The sequence below is a fragment of the Malania oleifera genome, chromosome 4 (assembly GCF_029873635.1).
Source record: "Malania oleifera isolate guangnan ecotype guangnan chromosome 4, ASM2987363v1, whole genome shotgun sequence".
Lineage (NCBI taxonomy): Eukaryota > Viridiplantae > Streptophyta > Magnoliopsida > Santalales > Ximeniaceae > Malania > Malania oleifera.
Genome location: NC_080420.1, coordinates 12,226,126 through 12,245,544, shown reverse-complemented (window position 1 = coordinate 12,245,544; position 19,419 = coordinate 12,226,126). Strand labels below are relative to the sequence as shown.

At 35.6% G+C, this 19,419-nt stretch overlaps 1 protein-coding gene across 1 annotated transcript; it reads right to left on the bottom strand.

Moving 5' to 3' along the window:
* Nucleotides 1-1,383, bottom strand: LOC131153472 (transcription factor DYT1-like). Its single transcript, XM_058105812.1, has 4 exons — nt 1,249-1,383; nt 696-893; nt 433-609; nt 1-340 (listed from the first exon to the last, which is right to left on the bottom strand). The coding sequence occupies exons 1-4, from the start codon at nt 1,282-1,284 to the stop codon at nt 260-262; spliced, it is 492 nt and encodes a 163-aa protein (XP_057961795.1). The 5' UTR covers nt 1,285-1,383; the 3' UTR covers nt 1-259.
* Between the last annotated feature and the right edge of the window lie 18,036 nt (nt 1,384-19,419).

The following is a 19,419-nucleotide window of genomic DNA, read 5'->3' as shown; positions in this document are numbered from 1 at the left end:
TTCCAAAGTAACAGTACTGGTCATTTATTTATACTTGATGTACAGATTAGTTTCATAATTAAGTATAGTTCCACCTCTCCAAGCTTCTTTTCCTTCAACGAATGACTAAAATGGAAGCCCTGACTTCAAACCATAGATTTAAATTTGTATAGATTTGACAAATAAAATTGTATTGAATTTTGCTAAATCTACACGAACTCAAATTCAAAACCCAAAATCAATACTCCCAATCACAAGCTAATCAAAGCTTTCCAGCCAATTAATTGCTGTATATGCCTCTAATAATCTCTTGCAGCAGCTCCCTGGTATGCTGAGCTTCAAGCTTTACCCCATACATTCCCTAGTGCATCACCCAAATTCCGATATACACATTAATCCTACCACCACAAGAAGAAGAAGAGGAAGGACAAATTTTACATTGCAGCATCTTACCTGAACACAAGAAGAAACAAGAATGGCTCCTTTGGAGGTAGTAACACTGGTATCTGTGAACTCTAAGCCAAGAACCCTCATGCTCTCCATCAGTTTGCTCAACCCACCTCTTTTCTTCTGAAAGATCATTTTCACCCACAGCTTGTTCTCGTCAATGCGAATCGCCTCAACACCTGCCTATTGACATCGACCAATGCCAAAAATGCTATAGTCAAGGAAAACTGCAGTACTTATTAGTTCATCAGTGATGTTAATACACTTACCCTTATCTCATGTTTCTTCATCTCCTCAGCAGCATCAGTCTCATTACCGTGATCATGACCATGATTAGCATCTCTGGGCTCAGCTTCCTCTTCAGAAGATGTTTCCAATTCAACAAGCTGCTCACTGAGATCTTCCACATGCTTCTGCAGCTCCTTTATGTAAGTGATTGCATCCTCAATGATGGTTGCTTTGTTCATCTGAAACCAGGCAAGAGGTATGTTCCATAAATGAGAAATACAAAGGAAAGGTCATAAATATTGATTGATGATAAATGGGTATGTTTTGATTGTTTGTGTTGGTAAGATTGGTGAGATTGTGTGAATGGGGGGTTTTAGGTGTTTGCATTTGTTATGATTGGGACTAATCCACGGAGCGCGAGGAGCCTGTTGCTGAGCTTCTCCCGCCGCCGCCTCTCGGTCTCGAGGTTTTTAGATTTGTAGACTTTGGTTGGGTGATTGGCGGGTGTCCCATTGCTGCCTCCTAATTCTGTAATGTGCAGTTCATCAAAGCCAGAGCGTATGAATTCCATTTTGGGGCAAATAAAAAATGAACCTTAAGAAGGGAAACTGCTCTTGGGCTCAAAACCATAGATGGGTTTCTTTAATAAGGAGGAGAACTTCACCCCAATCTCATACAAATAACATTTCATTTCATGGAGAGAGAGAGAGACAGAGACAGAGAGAGGCCATGGTTTGTTGAGAAATTGTACTGTTCTTATAACGACTATACTTCCCTGTGCTCATTTTTGGCGTGTGTGTGTGTGTGAGAGAGAGAGAGAGAGAGAGAGAGACAGATGTCTTTCAGTTTCAGCTGTACCAGATGAAATCTTCACCAGAAATAAGCATGGCAGTGTTAGTTCAAATTCAGAAATAGTGGGGCAGGGCATGGTACAATGGCCAGTAGCAGAGGGAGAAAATTTGAGTTTTTTCCCCTTCTATCTTTATTTTAAAATAATATATTAAATAATACCTTATTTAGGAAAATATTTTCTATAATGACTCTAACGTAATCTCGTTGTTTGGTCCAGCGAGATTTGTTTGTTACATGTCCACACATGATTGGACTGACCGTTTAAATCTCGCTGGTTGGTCCAGCGAGATTTGCTGCCCTTCAACTCCTTGCCTGCTCTCCCTTACCCCATTTAATGACCTAATTAACCCCATTTAGTAGCCGACCCGCAAAAGATATTTATGACATCCTTTTAGTCTGTCTCTTTCTAAAATTGTTTCAATTCAAATTAATATGAACAGTCTTTTTATATTCATAAAATTAACATAATATCTTCCCTAGAAATGTCACTTTAGAAATTTGGGTCAAAATCACTTCAAATATATAATTGTGTTAGGGAAATTTCCATCCAACACAAAATTACTTGTGTCAATTATGAAATCATTGTTGGGAATTAACGACAAATTCTCGAAACCTGTGAGAAACAAAATAAAGAAACAATACACGTCAAAGAAAAAATCAATCACATGCACAAGACAATATTTACATGGTTCGGCAATTTTGCTAACGTCCACGGAGTTGCAGAGATTTCACTATAATTAGGAAGAAAAATATAGAGTGCGGCGGTACAATACTCTCTCTCTCTCTCTCTCGCGAAATGTGACTACTTGACCTAATCACTCAAAAACAATCATTTTATATGCTACGCATAGGGTTCCGAATGTGCTACAAAACGGGCCCAAAAAATTTTGGCCCAAGCCACAGTACTCATGGACTAAGTCTTATGATAGAAATCTCTCATTAAAGGAAAGTCGGGTCATCATCTAGATTGAACGCAACTAGGCCCCATAAAAGCCCAACAATCACCCTCCTTACCTCTTCCTCTCTCTCCCCCTCCCAGCATGCTCGTTCTCTTCTACTGTCTCCGGATCCTTCTCTTCACCTCTCTTCCATTACTGGCTGAAACCAAACCTTTAGGTTTCACCACCCATCTCACCCATCGTAACTCCCCCTCATCTCCATTCCATAACGCTTCCGCCACCAAGCATGATCTCTTACACGCTGCCTTCCGCCGCTCCTTTTCCTAGATGAACCACCTCCTCCGCCTTGCGTGCCCGGTCAGAAATACCAGCATAGAGACCTTCGTCTCCAAGTCCGATGGGGAGTACCTCATCAAGCTCTCCTTCGACACCCCATCGGTGCACAAAGCTCTACTCATTGCTAACACCGGCAGCAACCTCATATGGCTCCAATGCTCCCCTTGCACCATCTGCTTCGCCCAAGGTGCCCCATTTTTCAACTTAGCCAACTCCTCCGGGTACAAAGCCTATTCCTGCAATTCGGACCCTTGCAAGGCCCTCCCCATATATGCCTGCGTCAATGAAAATAAAACCAACCCGGAAGACATTTGTGGGTACTACTACAACAAAATAAAACAAGTATGGAATGAGTGAAAATGCAGTAATGCATTATAAAATGAAAAATTCACAAAAGCCATAGCAGCTGGACATGGACAAAATCTTTCAAAATATAACAGTATTGAATGCATTAATGAAAAATTTTGAACATAACAAATTTGGATACAATAAATGAGTGATATTTCAAAAGTTTATTTTCAAAGATTAATGCATTCATAAGTTTAATGAAAACTTAATGAGTTCATAAGTTTACAATTAATTAGGCAGTAAAACTTGCTGAACCAGATTTAAACGGTATGCCCAATCGTGTGTGGACACGTGGCAAGCAAACTTCGTTGGACCATCTAGCGAGATTTTCTTGGAAAATAAATTGATACTAACGCGTGGCAAATCTCGCTGCTTGGTCCAGCGAGATTACATCAGAACCATTCTGAAAAATATTTTACCAAATAGGGTATTATTTAATATATTATTTTAAAATAAAAATAAAATGGAAAAAAAAAATTCGAGAAAATTTTCCTAGTTGTTTGCTGATTGGCTATACAGATATCTGGAAAATGAAAAGACTTATTAAACCCTATACAACCTTTTAACCTTTTCAGTTTAGGAGTATGGACTCGGTATTTGCTTTTGAATTTGTGTGAATTTGAATAAAATATAGTATAATATTATATTAAATTTTTTTAATACTCTCAAACACCAGCTTATATAAAATAACTTAAATTTTGAAGAATAAACTAAGATTCTATGCTAAAAATCTAAGACTGACATTCCCCAGTAATGGTGCCAAAAACTTGACTCACTCGAAAAATGAGTAGCTCGAAAGCTATCCCAAGTATAGGAGTTTTGTCGTGTAATATTCAACACAAAGGTTAGATCGTCTCTTTAAGGAATGCGGTTCAATTCCAAATTTTATATATTTCCAATCGAAAATAAAAAGTTACTGAATTCAGTTCAGATTCGGGTTCTCTGGTTGTTTGAAATTTCCTTAATGAATTAAAGTAACGTGCAATTTAAACTCTAAAACCTAACACACACATAATTAAATATCGAGAAACAAAAATCTTATAATTAACCAGGGAAAAATTGAAACACGCATTGAATTTTGGAACAAAAACTAAAGACGCTAATTTTCCTACGTAAACTAAAACACGCAATTCTAAAAATCTCAATCGAATGCAAAACTCAAGAACCAAAGATTTTATGCAATTAAGAACTAACCAAAAATTAAAACTTTAACATTAACACTAAACAGGAACACGATAAAAATCTGAAATTAAATTAAACGAACTTAATTTAAATCAAACCCAACAAAATTTAACTTCTAAAGAAAGACAACCAATTTAAATCATAAGGAAGGTATTTTTTTTCTTTGGTATTTTATTCTTTTTTTTTTCAAGAAACAAACCGGACTTTAATTAATTAACTAAATAACTCGAACAATAATTACATCTAATGCTAAATTTAATTGAGGGAAGAAAAAAAAATAAATAAACTTTAATAATAATAATCACACAAAGATTCAAAACTTCAAACTTTAACTAAAACTCAATGAAAAATAACAAGATTCATTTAATTATTTAAAAAAAAAAAACTAAAAGGGAAGATAAGAAAGAAAAGAAAAAGAAAAAGCAAAAGAAAGAGAGGGAGAGAGGTGGAGGAAACAGAAGCTGGTTGTGGTTCGGGTTTGCAGGTTGCAACAGCAGCTGGTTGTCTTGGCTAGGATGGCTGGCAACAGTTGGGAGGCAAGGAAAGATCAGGTCTTCACTGGTTTCAACATAGTAGGACAGCAATAGGGAGGCAAGACACAGAAGGAGCGACAGGCATCGACAGGAGGAGCGGCAGCAGCTCAGCTATGGAGGGTCTTAGGTTGCTGGATTGGCAGCTGGGACAGGGGGAAGGGAGTTGAGAAGGAGAGGAAAAGGGAGAGAAGACAGGAAGAAGGAGAGATGGAGAGATGAGAGAAAACAATCGAGAGGCAGAAGAGAAGCTGGGTGCGTGACTATGTAGCCGAGAGCAAGGAGAAAAAAAAACAAAGATAGGAGAAACGAGAGAAGGGAGAAGGTAAGGGAGAAGAAGAGGGTGCCTAGGGGCTGTGGCTTGGCGGATGGGAGAACCGCAGCAGCTCGGGTAGGGAGAAGGAAGAGAAAGGGAAAGGAGAAGAGAAAGGGAAAGGAGAAGGGAAAGAAAAGAAGAGGGGAGCCTCGAGCTGCCTACTAAAAAAAAAAAAAAAAGAGAATTATATAAAGGGGAAGGGGAGAGAAGCCCTACCAATGGTTTTTTTGGAGAGGACACAGCTGCATGACCGGGTCAAATCACCTTTTTTTTTTTTTTTGCTTTCTTATTTGCTTTTTGTTTCCTTCTTTTTACTTTCTTGCGAACAAAGCAAAAATCAACCATACTAGAGCTCGTATCTCTTAAAGCTTGAAACACGAAAGTTGTAGATAATCTTCTCGTCTTTCTCCATAATTTTGAATCATCTCAATCAAAACTCAGATGGAAAAATTATGGGTGAATTACGAACTAATGCTAGTTTTAACTCCCGATAAGTTTCCTACGATAAAAATATGCCAAAAATTCATAAATTGCTCAATAAAACCCAATTATTATAAATATGACATCGTGTTAAAATATTGAGAATAATTAGATGTTTAATTAAAAATATAAGTTCCAATGCATGAATTAAAACACCTAATTACGCAGTTTAAGTGCGTAATCAAAAGTCTAGGTGAAAATTTGTATGCCTTTATTATTGTGGATGATTATTCTAGGTTCACATGGGTGCTATTTTTCTCTCATAAAAATAAATCATGTGAACAATTAACTAAACTGTGTAGAAGAATTTAAAATGAAAAAGGTTACAAAATCACACACATAAGAAGTGATAGGGGAACTGAATTCAAAAATGGTGGCGTAAAAAACTATTGTGAACTAGAGGGCATTTCACATAATTTTTCTGTACCTAGGACCTCATAAAAAAATGTAGTTTTAGAAAGAAAGAATAGGTCCTTGCAAGAGATGAGTAGGACAACGTTAAATGAATACAAATTACCTAAATATTTATGGGCAGAAGCTGTGAATACTGCATGTTATGTCACGAATAGAGTGTTAATTAGACCTTCACTTAATAAGACTTCTAATGAATTGTGGAACAACCATGGACCTAATATTTCCTACTTTTATGTCTTTGGTTGTAAATGCTTTGTACTTCTAGATAATGAGCACCTTGGTAAATTTGACTCTAAATTTGATGAAGGTATTTTTCTAGGTTATTCTCTTAATAGTAAAGCATATAGAGTATTTAATAAGAGAACATTAACTGTTATTGAATCTATTCATGTTGTGTTTGATGAATCTAATCCATTTTCTAAAATAGATGATGAAGGTGATATTAACATTAGAAAAGGTTTAGATAAGTTATTTATTGAAAATAATGTGGATATCAATTTAGAAGCAAATGATAAATCAATTGAAAATGATAAAGTTGAAAGTGAGGTTCAAGAGCTACCTAGGAATTGGAAATTCATTAGGAACCACCATTTAGATTAAGTTATAGGTGAATCTTCACGTGATGTACTCACTCGATCTTCCTTAAGAAATTTAGTTAGTCATTTTGGCTTCTTATCTCAGGAAGAGCCCAAAAACATTAAGGAAACCATAGAGGAAACAAAATCTAGACCCTAGTTCCTAGGCCTAATGATCATACTATCATTGGAACTAAATGGGTATATAGAAACAAAAAAAATGAGAATGTGGTAGTAACTCGAAATAAAGTTAAACTAGTTGCCTAGGGATATTATCAGGAAGAAGGGATAGACTTTGAAGAAACCTATGCTCCTGTAGCTACAATGGAAGTCATTCGTATGTTGCTTTTTTATGCCGCTTTTAAGAACTTTAAATTGTATCAAATGGATGTTAAAAACACCTTCTTAAATGACTATATAAATGAAGAAGTGTATGTAAAATAACCTCCCGATTTTGAAGATCATAAGTATCCCGATCATGTATACCGGTCGTCAAAAGTCTTGTACGATTTGAAACAAGAACCTAAAGCTTGGTATGAGAGGTTTAGTGGTTTTCTATTAGAAAATGGTTTCTCTAGAGGCAAAATTGACACGACACTTTTCATCAAATCTAAACATGATGATATGCTCCTTGTTCAAATTTATATTGATGATATTATTTTTGGACCAACTAATGATGATTTGTATAATTTGTAACACTCCAACCTGGGTCTGCCAGGGAGCATTGCGTCTCTTCTCCTCCACCTGGACCAGACAATAGGGGGTGGGCCTTATCGGACTAATGACTGGCCCCACAAACCAACACGTGTTCTTTTCAGTGTGTTTTGTCCTCACTCACACACTTCCTGAGAAAACTTCCCAAGTGGTCACCCATCCCAAGATTGCCTCAAGCCAAGCACGCTTAATTATGGAGTTCTTATGGGAAAGCTCCCGAAAAGAAAGGTGCACCTTGTTGATATGGGTAGTAACATCTAATCTTTTAAGTCTTTCATCCATGGGGTATCACATTCTCCCCCACTTATAGAACGCAACGTCCTCATTGCAAACCCACATTTCCAAACCCAGGCGATGTGAATTTCATCACACTTCCGACTGGATGTTGGCTCAGATACCAAGCTGTCACGTCCTGAACCCGGAAATGGGACCCGGGGGTGAAAATGGAATCTAACCTATCCTTGTATCATACAAATCATCCATAAATACAGAACAAAGGATGAGGGTCCGACCCCGTGGGGTTCCCAGGCACCCTAAATACATCCAACTCAATCATATATACAACGAAAAAAGGTCATTCCATATATACATATGTAGTACCATACCATAGTCTATATAAGAGCAGACACAAAGCTCTATCAAAACGTACAAACGAGTGCCCAAATACATCTCAAAATGGCAACCCATCAAAACAGTACTAGCACTTACTCAAGTGCTAACCACAGTACACCAACCACTATGCTCCCTACACCAGGACGCTAGTTTCGGTTACTCGAAGGACTTGTAAAAATGTACGTACAACAAGGGTGAGACACCTCTTAGTAAGGAAGAACACATGTTATATCGGTGTGTGGCATTTGAGTGTTATCATGATACACTAACATGCATGGATCAATGGTCAAAACAATCAAAATAGTTCCAGTATTTTCACAAACTAAGCAATACAATCTGGTGTCGTCACACCCTTCGGCTCGAAGTCGGACTGTCTGGTGGTATTTCACACCCTTCGGTAAAAATCGGTGATCTGGTGGTATCTCCCACCCTTCGGCCAACGCCAGCAGTCTGGTGATATTTCACACCCTTCGGCAAACGTCGGGGCCCCCAATAACCTGGCATAGCATCAGCGTTGAACCGGTGCAGATCTGGTGTTCACACACCCTTCGGCATGAAAGCTAGCCAATCTAGTGGCAAAAGCCGGATTTTCAAACTTGGAACAATTCGGAACCCCGTTCCTATTTCACCAAGATACAACATATGCATGCTCATATAACCAAACAAACCACACCCATTTGATAATCTAAATCATGGCTTTCCAAACAAATACAGTTTCAAACAAGTCAAGGCACGACCATTCTAATATCATAATATAAATCAACATATACCCACGGTTTTCAACAAAACCAGGGATGCAGCCCGTCACCCCCTTTTTTCCCAAAAATGTAATAATGAAAAACTCATAGTTTTCCTCGTTAGATCCCCCCAAATGAGTAGTCAAAACACACACAAGACCGTGAACCACAGTTTCACCGAGTCCGATTTCAAAAATAACCAATATAAACATAGTTCCCCTTACCTTTTTCCCGAAAGCAAATCCTGAACTTTAAGGTCCCTAAACAGTGAACCGAATTCCAAAACTTACAAATCACAGTACATAATATGCTTACAAGATAGTTTCCTACAAAACTACCGGATCAAAATTGAAAACTGAGTCTTACCTTGATATTTAGCCAAAACCCAAAAATCTCCGAAACGGGATTCTGATCTGTAGAAATTGTCGAGAATCCTTCCACGATCCTCGTGGTAACTTCAAATTTTCGATTCCATCAATGATCGGTGAAGAAATTTAGAGACAGACAGAGAAAGAAAGAGAGTAGGGAGAGTTCTAAAGAGAGAGAGGGATATGTTTGAAGTTTCTTAGCTTAGAAGTAAGGAATATTCTATTTATAGCCCCTTTGACCTGGCCCAATTCGTCAACGAAATGGTGTTCTCGTCGACGAATCTTTCACTGCCTTCGTCAACGAATCGGTGGCCTCGTCGACGAATCTGGGATCTCCAATTTTTTCGAGACTCCTCGGCTTCTCCTCGTCGACGAGTCTCTGAATTTCGTCGACAAGAAGAACAAAGACTTCATTAAGAAATCTGGTTTCGTCGATAGATATGCCAAATTCCTAATTTGCCCCTCTCTTATTTATTTAAACCCAGTTATCACGGTTCAGGTTCTTACATAATGATTTTGCCAAATGCGTGCAAAGTGAATTTGAAATGAGCATGATGGGTGAACTGAGTTTCTTTTTAGGACTTCAAATTAAATAGGCTAAATATGGGACTTTCATTTGCCAATATAAATGTGTTAGGTACTTGCTAAAGAAATTTAATATGGAAGACAGTAAAATTCTTGGTACTCTTATGAGTTCTTTCATCAAACTTGATAAAGATGAGCAAGGCATCCCTGTTGATGTGAAATTATATCGTGGCATGATTAATAGTCTCTTATACCTTACAGCTAGTCGACCTGATATCATGTTTAGTGTGTGCATGTGTGCTAGGTTTCAGGCCGCTCCTAAGGAGTCTCATTTATTAGCAGTCAAACGAATTCTTAGGTAACTTGTTGGAATTGTTGAGTTAGGTTTATGGTATCCTAAGCATACAATATTTGAGATTGTTAGTTATACTGATGCTGATTTGGTCGGTAGTAAGGTAGATAGGAAGAGTACTATCGGCACTTGTCACTATTTTAGACAATCTCTAATTTCTTGGTTCTCCAAGAAACAGAACTCAGTTGCCTTATCCACAGCTGAAGCAGAATATACTGCGGTTGGAAGTTTTTGTGCCCAAACTCTCTATATGAAACAATAACTTATGGATTTTGGATTGTACTATGATACGGTTCTGATTAAATGTGACAGTACTAGTGCAATCAACATATCTAAAAATCCTATCTCACACTCACGAACCAAACATATTGAGATTAGACATCATTTCATTTGTGATCATGTACAAAAAGGGGATGTGGCACTTGAATTTGTGTGCACAAATGAGCAGTGGGTTGATATTTTCACCAAACCCCTTCAAGAAGACAGGTTCATACAGATTAGACGTGAGTTAGGTCTAATGCATAGTAAAGATGCCTCCTAGAAATTTGATAGAATGCACGAACTTAAGGGAAGCTTCTTAACATAGAAAACATATGGCTCTGAACTTTAAATCTATTATTTCTTTATACTTTATGAGTTTGTATGTGTTTTGCAAATGCATGGTTATCATATATCTTGCATGTTGATAGTTATATTTATGTTTTTCGTCCTGATCATACTGAAATGTCTGAGTTGGTAATGTGGATAAATTGTTAATCTAAAACTCAATCAGATCATTTCTATACATGTATTTTGGGAAAATGCTCTAATTTCAAATGGCATGCTGCCGAAATTTTCAAAAAAAATCTCTCAATCATATCTTGCATATGAATGATTCATACTCAATGTCTTACTTACGTGTCTTATATTTACAATAACCCTTTTTGTTGTTGCCAAAAGGGGGACAAGAGGCAAAATTGGGTACTTTTTGAAAAATGTTTAAACTTTAAATGTTTAAACTTCTCATTATGCATATTGATAGAGGGAGTCTTTCAAAGTTGTACCCACTTTTGCATGATGTATTTGTCATCATCAAAAATAGGGAGAATTTTGACCTTATAGGTCATACCCTATTTTGATTATGACAAATACTCAGGTATTTAATGTTTATCAAGTTTTGTGCAGGTTCATATTAGCAAGATCATATGATGGCGCATGTTAACTTAGAGCAAAAGAAGATCCAGAAGATTCATTTGTTGTATTTTTATGATGCTTAATTCAGGTCTGTAATAGTAAAATAAGAAAGGTCTGTAATATTTACTACATATCATCCATGTAGAAACTATAAACTCAAAGACCTTAGAATGACCCTAGGTCCTTGCACTTACACATAAGATAGTCCCCAAAATCACATATAATATAAGGGGAATCAATTGAATTGAATTCAGGACTTAAAGTGCTAAATAAATAGGGTTTTGGGCGACCAAACCTTGCTATTCAAACACCTCAGTTGACCAAACCATTGAAAGGTCAAATAGTTGACCTGACTTCTGGCGACCGAACCAAAAAGGACTTCACCGTCCTCGGTCAACCAAACTCGCATGCTTACCTTTTCACCAACTCAGCAGCCTAAACTTTCAAGTTCAAAACTACCTCAGGCTACCGAATGTTCAGGTTTGGTAAATCGAACTTGATACCGGGCGACCGAATCACGGACTTTTGGAAAATCGCTTCGGCTCAACAAACCATCCTTTTCCTAGAACACCCAAGCATGAACAGCGTACTTTTTCTCATGTGTCTGTTTGGGTGACTGAACCACAAGTCAAGCACCCGAAACTCTTGGGTTGCACAATTTTTTTTACCATGGTTAAGAGGGTTAAACATGGTTAATTTTGGTAAGCATTTTAAAACAAATTTAATAATTCCCTATGTATCGCCAACGGTTATCAAATAAGACAAGTCAGTATATAGGGGCTCATTTGTTCTGATTTGCAAGTAATTAGCAAAATTGATTAAGCAAAAACTCTGAAATTTTTTAAGCCTTATTTCTTCATATAAACCATATATACTCATATACTACCATTCCTTCGAGAAATTAAGCTTTGTGAGTGTTTTATTCATTGTTGGTTGTTGCTAAAACCCTTTGTTGTTTATTGTATATTTGATTTTTGGATTAAGGGTTTAGCTTAGTTTTCCCTCAGATTTAATTTAATAAATTTTTTTTTTGTTGGAAAACTTAGAGCTTGTGGGTCTTAGCATTCATATTGTAAGACACCTTAGCTCACATTTTTGTGTGTGCAAAAATCCTTTTACAAGCTCATATTTGAATATCTTTTTGTGTTTTTATATTGAGAAAATATTTTTTGAGATATTCTTATTACTCTTGGTACAAATCTTTGAAACCCTAAACTGTGATTGAGATTTTTATCTGTACATAATTTCAAATATTAGCTTGTAGATACACTCTTGTGCTTAAATCTGAGATAGACATTTCTTTGAGTATTGATTGCACATATACATCATTGAGCTTATTGTTCTTACATTACTGGAGTGCTTTGATTATTACTGGTGCAAATCTGCTTGATTAAGAAACATAATATTTGTACGCATCTTATATTGAAAATTGGTAGTATTCCAATCGTGACATGAGAGGGCGTTTATTCAGCCCAAAAGGATTGATCGTAAAGGTTGAGGTCAGCCCTGTGCTAATTGATCTGATTGTATTTAAGTACCGCTCCACCCGTGAAGTGAGCCTTAGTGTAATCCTTATGCTTGTAAGTCAAGGCGAGGCCGTAGGTAGTTTTCCGAACATCGATAACATATCTGGTGTCATCTCTCCTTGCTGGTTTATTGTGCATGCTTAATTAGATTACTTGTGCAGTTTAATTTCCTCTAAATATACATTGATTTATTTTATACGCACTAGATTAACCTTAAGTTTGTGTAATACTATTGCTAGTTGATTGACTTAGGGGATTGATTTTTTAAAATACCAATTCACCTCCTTCTTGGGATTATAGTAAAGTTAACACTTTATTTATATAAACTAATCCCTTAAAAATATTTGTATATACTATTTTGTAACCTAGGATATATTATATATATTGTTATATAATGATATATAATACAAATAATGTATATTGTAAGTAAATACATATATCCACAATTGGTTTGAGCTACCATCAACTTTAGAAAGCCATAAAAATAAAAAAATAAAAACAATTGAAACCAAGCCACACAAATTGGTTAACCAAATTTTTGGTTTAGGATGGATTGGATTCTTTATATTGATATTTTTAAATATTTTTTAACAACCCTAACTAAGAGCATGTTAGGTCTTGTCATACACTAATTAGTAGCTAGAAACTCCTTGAACTAGAGTTAGGTCAAGTCTATTATGTACAAGAAATAGGAGAGCTTCCTCAAGTGACAAAAAGTCAAGTGGGCCATGTGCTAATCATGTGGCTAAAAGAACCCTCCAAGTTGAGGAGCAGGTCAACCACATCTACAGATCACTTGCCCAACAAGCTTGCCCCTACAAATACTTAGCATGCACCAACTCCATACGCCTAGAGTTGTCTCTCCATGTGCCATACCCATCAAAACCTAGCATCCTCTAACAAAAAATATTAGAGAATTAAAGATAAGCAACTAGACATAACTCACTAAGGAGGAAGCCATGAGAAAATAATCCATGGTTATAAGCCTGCCAATCATGGCAAGGCGCCTATATATAATATTAAGCATTTGAGAGATCTCTCAAAAGCCATGGAGACCACCCAAGGAATTGTTTCTATGTTTCTACACGTTTTGGAGCAGCTCAAGCAATCTATCATCGTTCGACACCCATAATGCTTATTGTTAAAATCTTTTATTTTTCACTACAAAATAATAATACTAATAAATAGCACTACTATAAGTAATCTTTTTTTTCCAAACCTCAATATATATTTCAAAATACTACTACTCGAAAGATTTGACTTTTGGAGTGGTGCATGTTTTATTGTCATAAAAACATCTCTACATATTGAGTAGGATTTTTCATTTTATGATTTATTTTTTTTATTTTTAGTTAATTTTTTTTTTTTATAAATATGAGTAAGATAATAAAATAAAAATATTACACATTGTTGACATCAGGTTCAAGTAGCTTGGTTTAATTGCTAAAATTTTTGGTAACTAATGGAAACTAAATAAGTAATATGAATCAAACCATTAGCTTCTTATTTGTCATTTTGGTTTTTTGTTTAAAAAGGGAGTTGCTACTTAATTTTAGTTTTTGAAAAGGTAAAATAAAGTAATTTAAAGATATATATATATATATATATATATATATAGAGAGAGAGAGAGAGAGAGAGAGAGAGAGAGAGAGAGAGAGAGATTTGGTTTAGGAGTACCATTGTGAATGGAGAAAGTAGACTCACCTTTTTTGAATAACATTTAAGAGACCTAACACCGTAAAAAATCCATTATTAGAATGGTAAGTAGACCTTACCTTCTATCAGTGTGTGTGCCTTCCATTTTGAAATTCAAATTTTAAGAAAAATATTAAAATTGAGGGAAAAATTTAACTTGTAACAATTGTTGATCGACCACCTACAAAGAGCCAGTTGATGTCCTATTGCAGTTTTCCTTTTCTATTTGGTTTTCTTTTTTTTGGCAAAATGAACTTCTAGTCCTTTAACCCCTTTTGAAAAGGCTTTCATAGAATTTATACAAAAAACTTGTCCCATGAAAATTCTTCTACTTTTGTGCCCTTTCAAAAATCTCAAACATTCACATAAAAAGCAAATAAATAGAAGAGAAAAAAGAAGAAAGAAATTAAGTTTTTAAAAGTTATGACTAAGTTTATCATTGTAGATTTCCTATATATCCTCCATGAAGGAATAAAGTCATTTGTATTTCATCAAAATTTTAAAAGAGATTTTAGAAGACATTTAGATGGAATTTGAAAATGACTTGAAAAACACTTGTAATCACTTGAAACCACTTGAGTTTTGTATTGAAAAACCTTTTGCTTTTTGTTAAAAAAAAATAATTTTGTAATAACAATTTTGTAAAACAAAGACTAAGATCAAGTTTAAGTTTAAGAAAACTAATTTTTCTATCCTCAAGCCACTTTATGGGTGATTATTTTTTTAAGAAAAAATAGTGTTTGTTTATTTAAAATTGAAAAATATGTGAATTTTTGGTAGTAGGACCAGAGATCCACCTTGAAACCTTGTTATTTGAAGTTATAAAAGTTTTGAAGAGCATCCAAAAATCACATCATGGATGTGTGACTCCATATTTTTATGTGAAAAACTTTGAAAACTTGAAACCCTTTTGAAATCACTTTTAGAATGAAAAGTTAATTTTTTTATGAAAAAACAATGAAAACTTTTAATAATTTAACAATCAGACTCAACTAATCACACTTCAAAAAGTGTTTTAGACTCAAAAAACCATGAAATCTTAAAGAAATGTCCAAAAAAGGCCAAAATATTCACTCTTGAGATTTGGTGTTCGACCACCTATAGAGGGTCAGTCGATTATCTTGTAGCTTAATGACTACTTTTTTTAATATGGAGGGGGCGATTGACCACGCTTGCAGCCTAGTCAACAATCTGCATGAAAACTTTGAACAAACGTGCATTTTTAAAAAAATTTCAATCAATGATTTTCATGAAATCTAAATATTAGCACACTATAACATTATTGTGAAAAACGAATTGCACAGTGGAATAAATTGAACTTACAACACAGCACTCAACGGTGAATTATACAGAACACCAATCATGTAGATTATAATGAAAGCAATAACAAAGACATAAAGAATTACGTGGTTCAGTAATGCCTATATCCACGGGAGCAATCAGCAATATGACTTCCACTATCTTGCGTCAAAGACACGAACAACATTACAGATACAACATATAAAATGTATATATAAAGTTCTCAGAGGCCCTCCCTCCAAAACCCAAACAAACTTAACATCCCATTTCAAAATTTTAAAAATATGCCCTGGATTCCTGAGCCAAACTATCGATGGTTTGCAGATATACCATCAATGGTTTCCTCAACAAACACCAACATTCTATTTTCACCATGTTTTCTCTTTGTGCATGCCTTCTACTTATTATATGAGCCACATATCACAACAATCTCCACCTTGGTGAATATACGCCCCTTAGGAGAAACTGAAAACATAAACCTCACTGTTCCACCTTGACCTTGAGACATTATGTTGGCTTTTTGAGTCCAATCCTTGTTTTGATGCTGACAAACCACCAATATTTTACGTGTGCATTTAGTGTGTGAACAGACTTTCATTTCAGCACGAACGTAAGATACCAAAAAATGGATGTCAGTTAGAACATAAAGCTCACTTTCCTGGCGTTTTCCATGAAGGTCAAAGAGTAAAGAAGATCAAGAAGAAGACATTTTTATTTTATTTGTATAATGCATTTAAGTTTTTATATGTTGGTCTGTAATAACTGCATACATCCTGCATGATATGCCTTTATACTCAGACAGAACCGTAAACAAATCCTAGGGCTAACTTTGGTCGACCGACGCTAGGTTTTTTAAGGTAAATTAAAATGCCTAAACCTTAAAGAGACCCTAGGTCCTTGTACTTGCACTTGGGAAAGCCCCCATTCTCACATATAATATCAGGGGAAATTTATTTTTAAAAATAGGACTTCATTGCACAACTTTAGTGTGTTCATTCGACTGAACCTGAACACACATAGACCTTTGGTCGACCGAACCTCCCTAGGGTCAAAAGTTTGACCATTTAGTCGACCATCCTTAAAATGAACATCAACGCCCTAGTCGACCGAACTGGCATGTGGGGAAATCCCAACACCTTGGTTAACCGAACTTAAAGTTGAAAAATGGGCTGGTTAACTGAACATCCAAATTTGATTAATTGAACTTAGCCTAGTCGACCGAACCTCGGAGGTTCAAAAATCGCCTCAAGTCTGATCGACCAACGTCTCAGTTCAAAAATACCCTGGTCAACCGAATTGAGTAATCTGGTCAACCAAACCTTAAAAATGATCGACCGAACCTCTCGGGTTGCTAGAATTTTACTGAAATTAAACTGGGTTATTTTTAATTAAACTCAATTAATCTTTTCCCAAAATACCCAGCGTGTCCCAAACAGCTATAATTTTTCCCAACTCTATAAATACCCTTTCATTTGTTTTGATTAGCAACTTTGATTAGCCTAACTTTTCTCTCAAATGTTTTTCCTAATCAAAGTTCTCCCACATACTCTTTTACTTGAAAAATCATTTTGGGGTCAAATTTCTCACACTCTCCAAACTCTTTCATTTATTTTTATAAATCATTTTTAAAAGAGTATTTTGTTTGGGTATTTTTTTTTTTTCATAGCACAAATACTTTTGAACTTAACTCCTAGATTCTCCAAATATTTCTCATTTGCATAAATCTTTGTTAGAGAACATAATACTCATTTTTCATATATTTTATTTGTGCAATAACTATTTGAAAACCAAACCCTAGATTCTCTTGCTTAGTACTGGAAATAATTTTTGGAGAAGTATTTTATTAGGGTTCAAATCTTTGATGTATTTTATCATATGTCTTTCATAAAAAATTGGAATATTTGTTTTACATCCTTTCTCTACTAAGCATTATTGTATATCATATGAGAGTGCATTTGAGTTTAAATGTGTACATTTCTGTTTGTATTTTTCAAAAGCATTTTCATGTACAAAAATATTTTTATTGTACCGGTTGGGTTCATCCTATTAATTGAACTAGGTAATCTCAGTCTCGTAAGTGAGATCGGTTCAGTTCAATTGAAAAATTGAACTGGGATTTTCCTTACCCCGTAAGGAGAGGATGTAAACGGCTTCTGCTTCGCCCGTTTAAGTTAGCAGTTTTAGTGTAATCATTGGGGGGTATGCCCAACGTGGGGGTGTAGGCTGGTTTGGCCGAACCTCGATAACAAATATCGTGTGTGTGTCTCTCTCTCTCTCTCCTTATCTCATTTAAATTACTGCACTTTAAATTCAGTATGTGTATGCCTATTTATTTACTATCATATTTATTTGCATGCACACATTTAAATTAAATGAGATATACTACACGAGTGTATGTCTGCACTCATAGTTTAATTATTTTACATACACGTTTGTATTATGAATGAAATATGACATGTGGTGAATCGGTGTAAATGTTTAATTTAGCCAAAAAAATTTAAAACCCAATTCACCACCTCTTTTGGGATCACACCAATTCCAACACATTAGGTTGGGACCGTCTTCCCTCTAGAAACTAGAGAAATTCAGCAAGTCCAAGCAATGCTTGAACTTACTTATGGTAATCGGTTTCGTCAAGATATCCGTTGTGTTCTCAGATGTGTGAACTTTCTCAAGCACAAGTTCACCTTGTAGCTTGTTAGACATCATAGTCCGGGAGTATATACGTGTGCCCTGCAGCGGATATACAATATAAAGTCAGAGGGGGGTGAATGGCTCTTTTCACGTATATTTAATTTCTCTCTACAAAATAAAAATCTTGACAAGATGGCAAGCAATTATATCACAATATATAAAATATAAATCAAGCACAAGACATAAATTAAAAAGTATAGGAAGAGAAAGCTTAACACCGGAGTTTTAATGTGGTTTGGAACCAAGCCTACGTCCACGCCTTGGGACCAATCCAAGGATTCCACAATCCATTAAGGAACTCCTTCACCTGCGGAGAAGCCTTACAACTCGAGAACAAATCTCTACCATGCTCACAAAGAGCCTTCACTCAAGAACAAATCCCTTCCCGCTCATAAAGAGCCTTTTCAGTTCACAAAGAACTTTCACCAAACAATTCACAGAGAACTTTACAAGAAGATGATGGAAATACAATATGATGCTCCTAAAATGAGCAAATATTAAATACAAAACAAACCTCACAATATCTCTCATGTAATGAATCAAACACAATTAAAAAGCAAGAGAGAGTAAGCACTTATGAATGAAGAATAACAATGCAAAGTGTTAGGTGCTTAGGTTTTGGTATAAAAAGATGTTTTTTCTAAAAAAGATTAAAAAAAAAAAACACCTTCAAAACTATGTTAATACAAGTCTAATACCTTTTATTTATAGCCCAAGAGCCAAAGGAGCCGTTAACTAGCCGTTGGGGGGAAGAAAAGATATTTTATTTGGTAACTAGTCGTTTTCCGCCCACTAGAATAGTTCTGTCTATTAGACTTGTCGACTAGTCCCCTGCTCTCATTGACTTGTCACACACTACCATTCATCAGCGAATCCCCTATGTTCGTCGACAAGTGCCCTAAATTAGAAAAAGTTATCAACATGAAAGTTATGGCATTTTGTCTTAACTTTCTAGGGACACCATGATCGTCCTTTGTGGACTTTTCTAGCAAAGGTTATACCCCAAATACAAAAAGATGTTCAGGACTCAAGGCTGCACTACGTTAGTGACGATTGCTTTGTTTTTCCTTGTCAAAAAGCTTTTTAATGACTTAAAACATTCTTGGAAAAAAGTATATGAAATATTTAAAGTCTGATT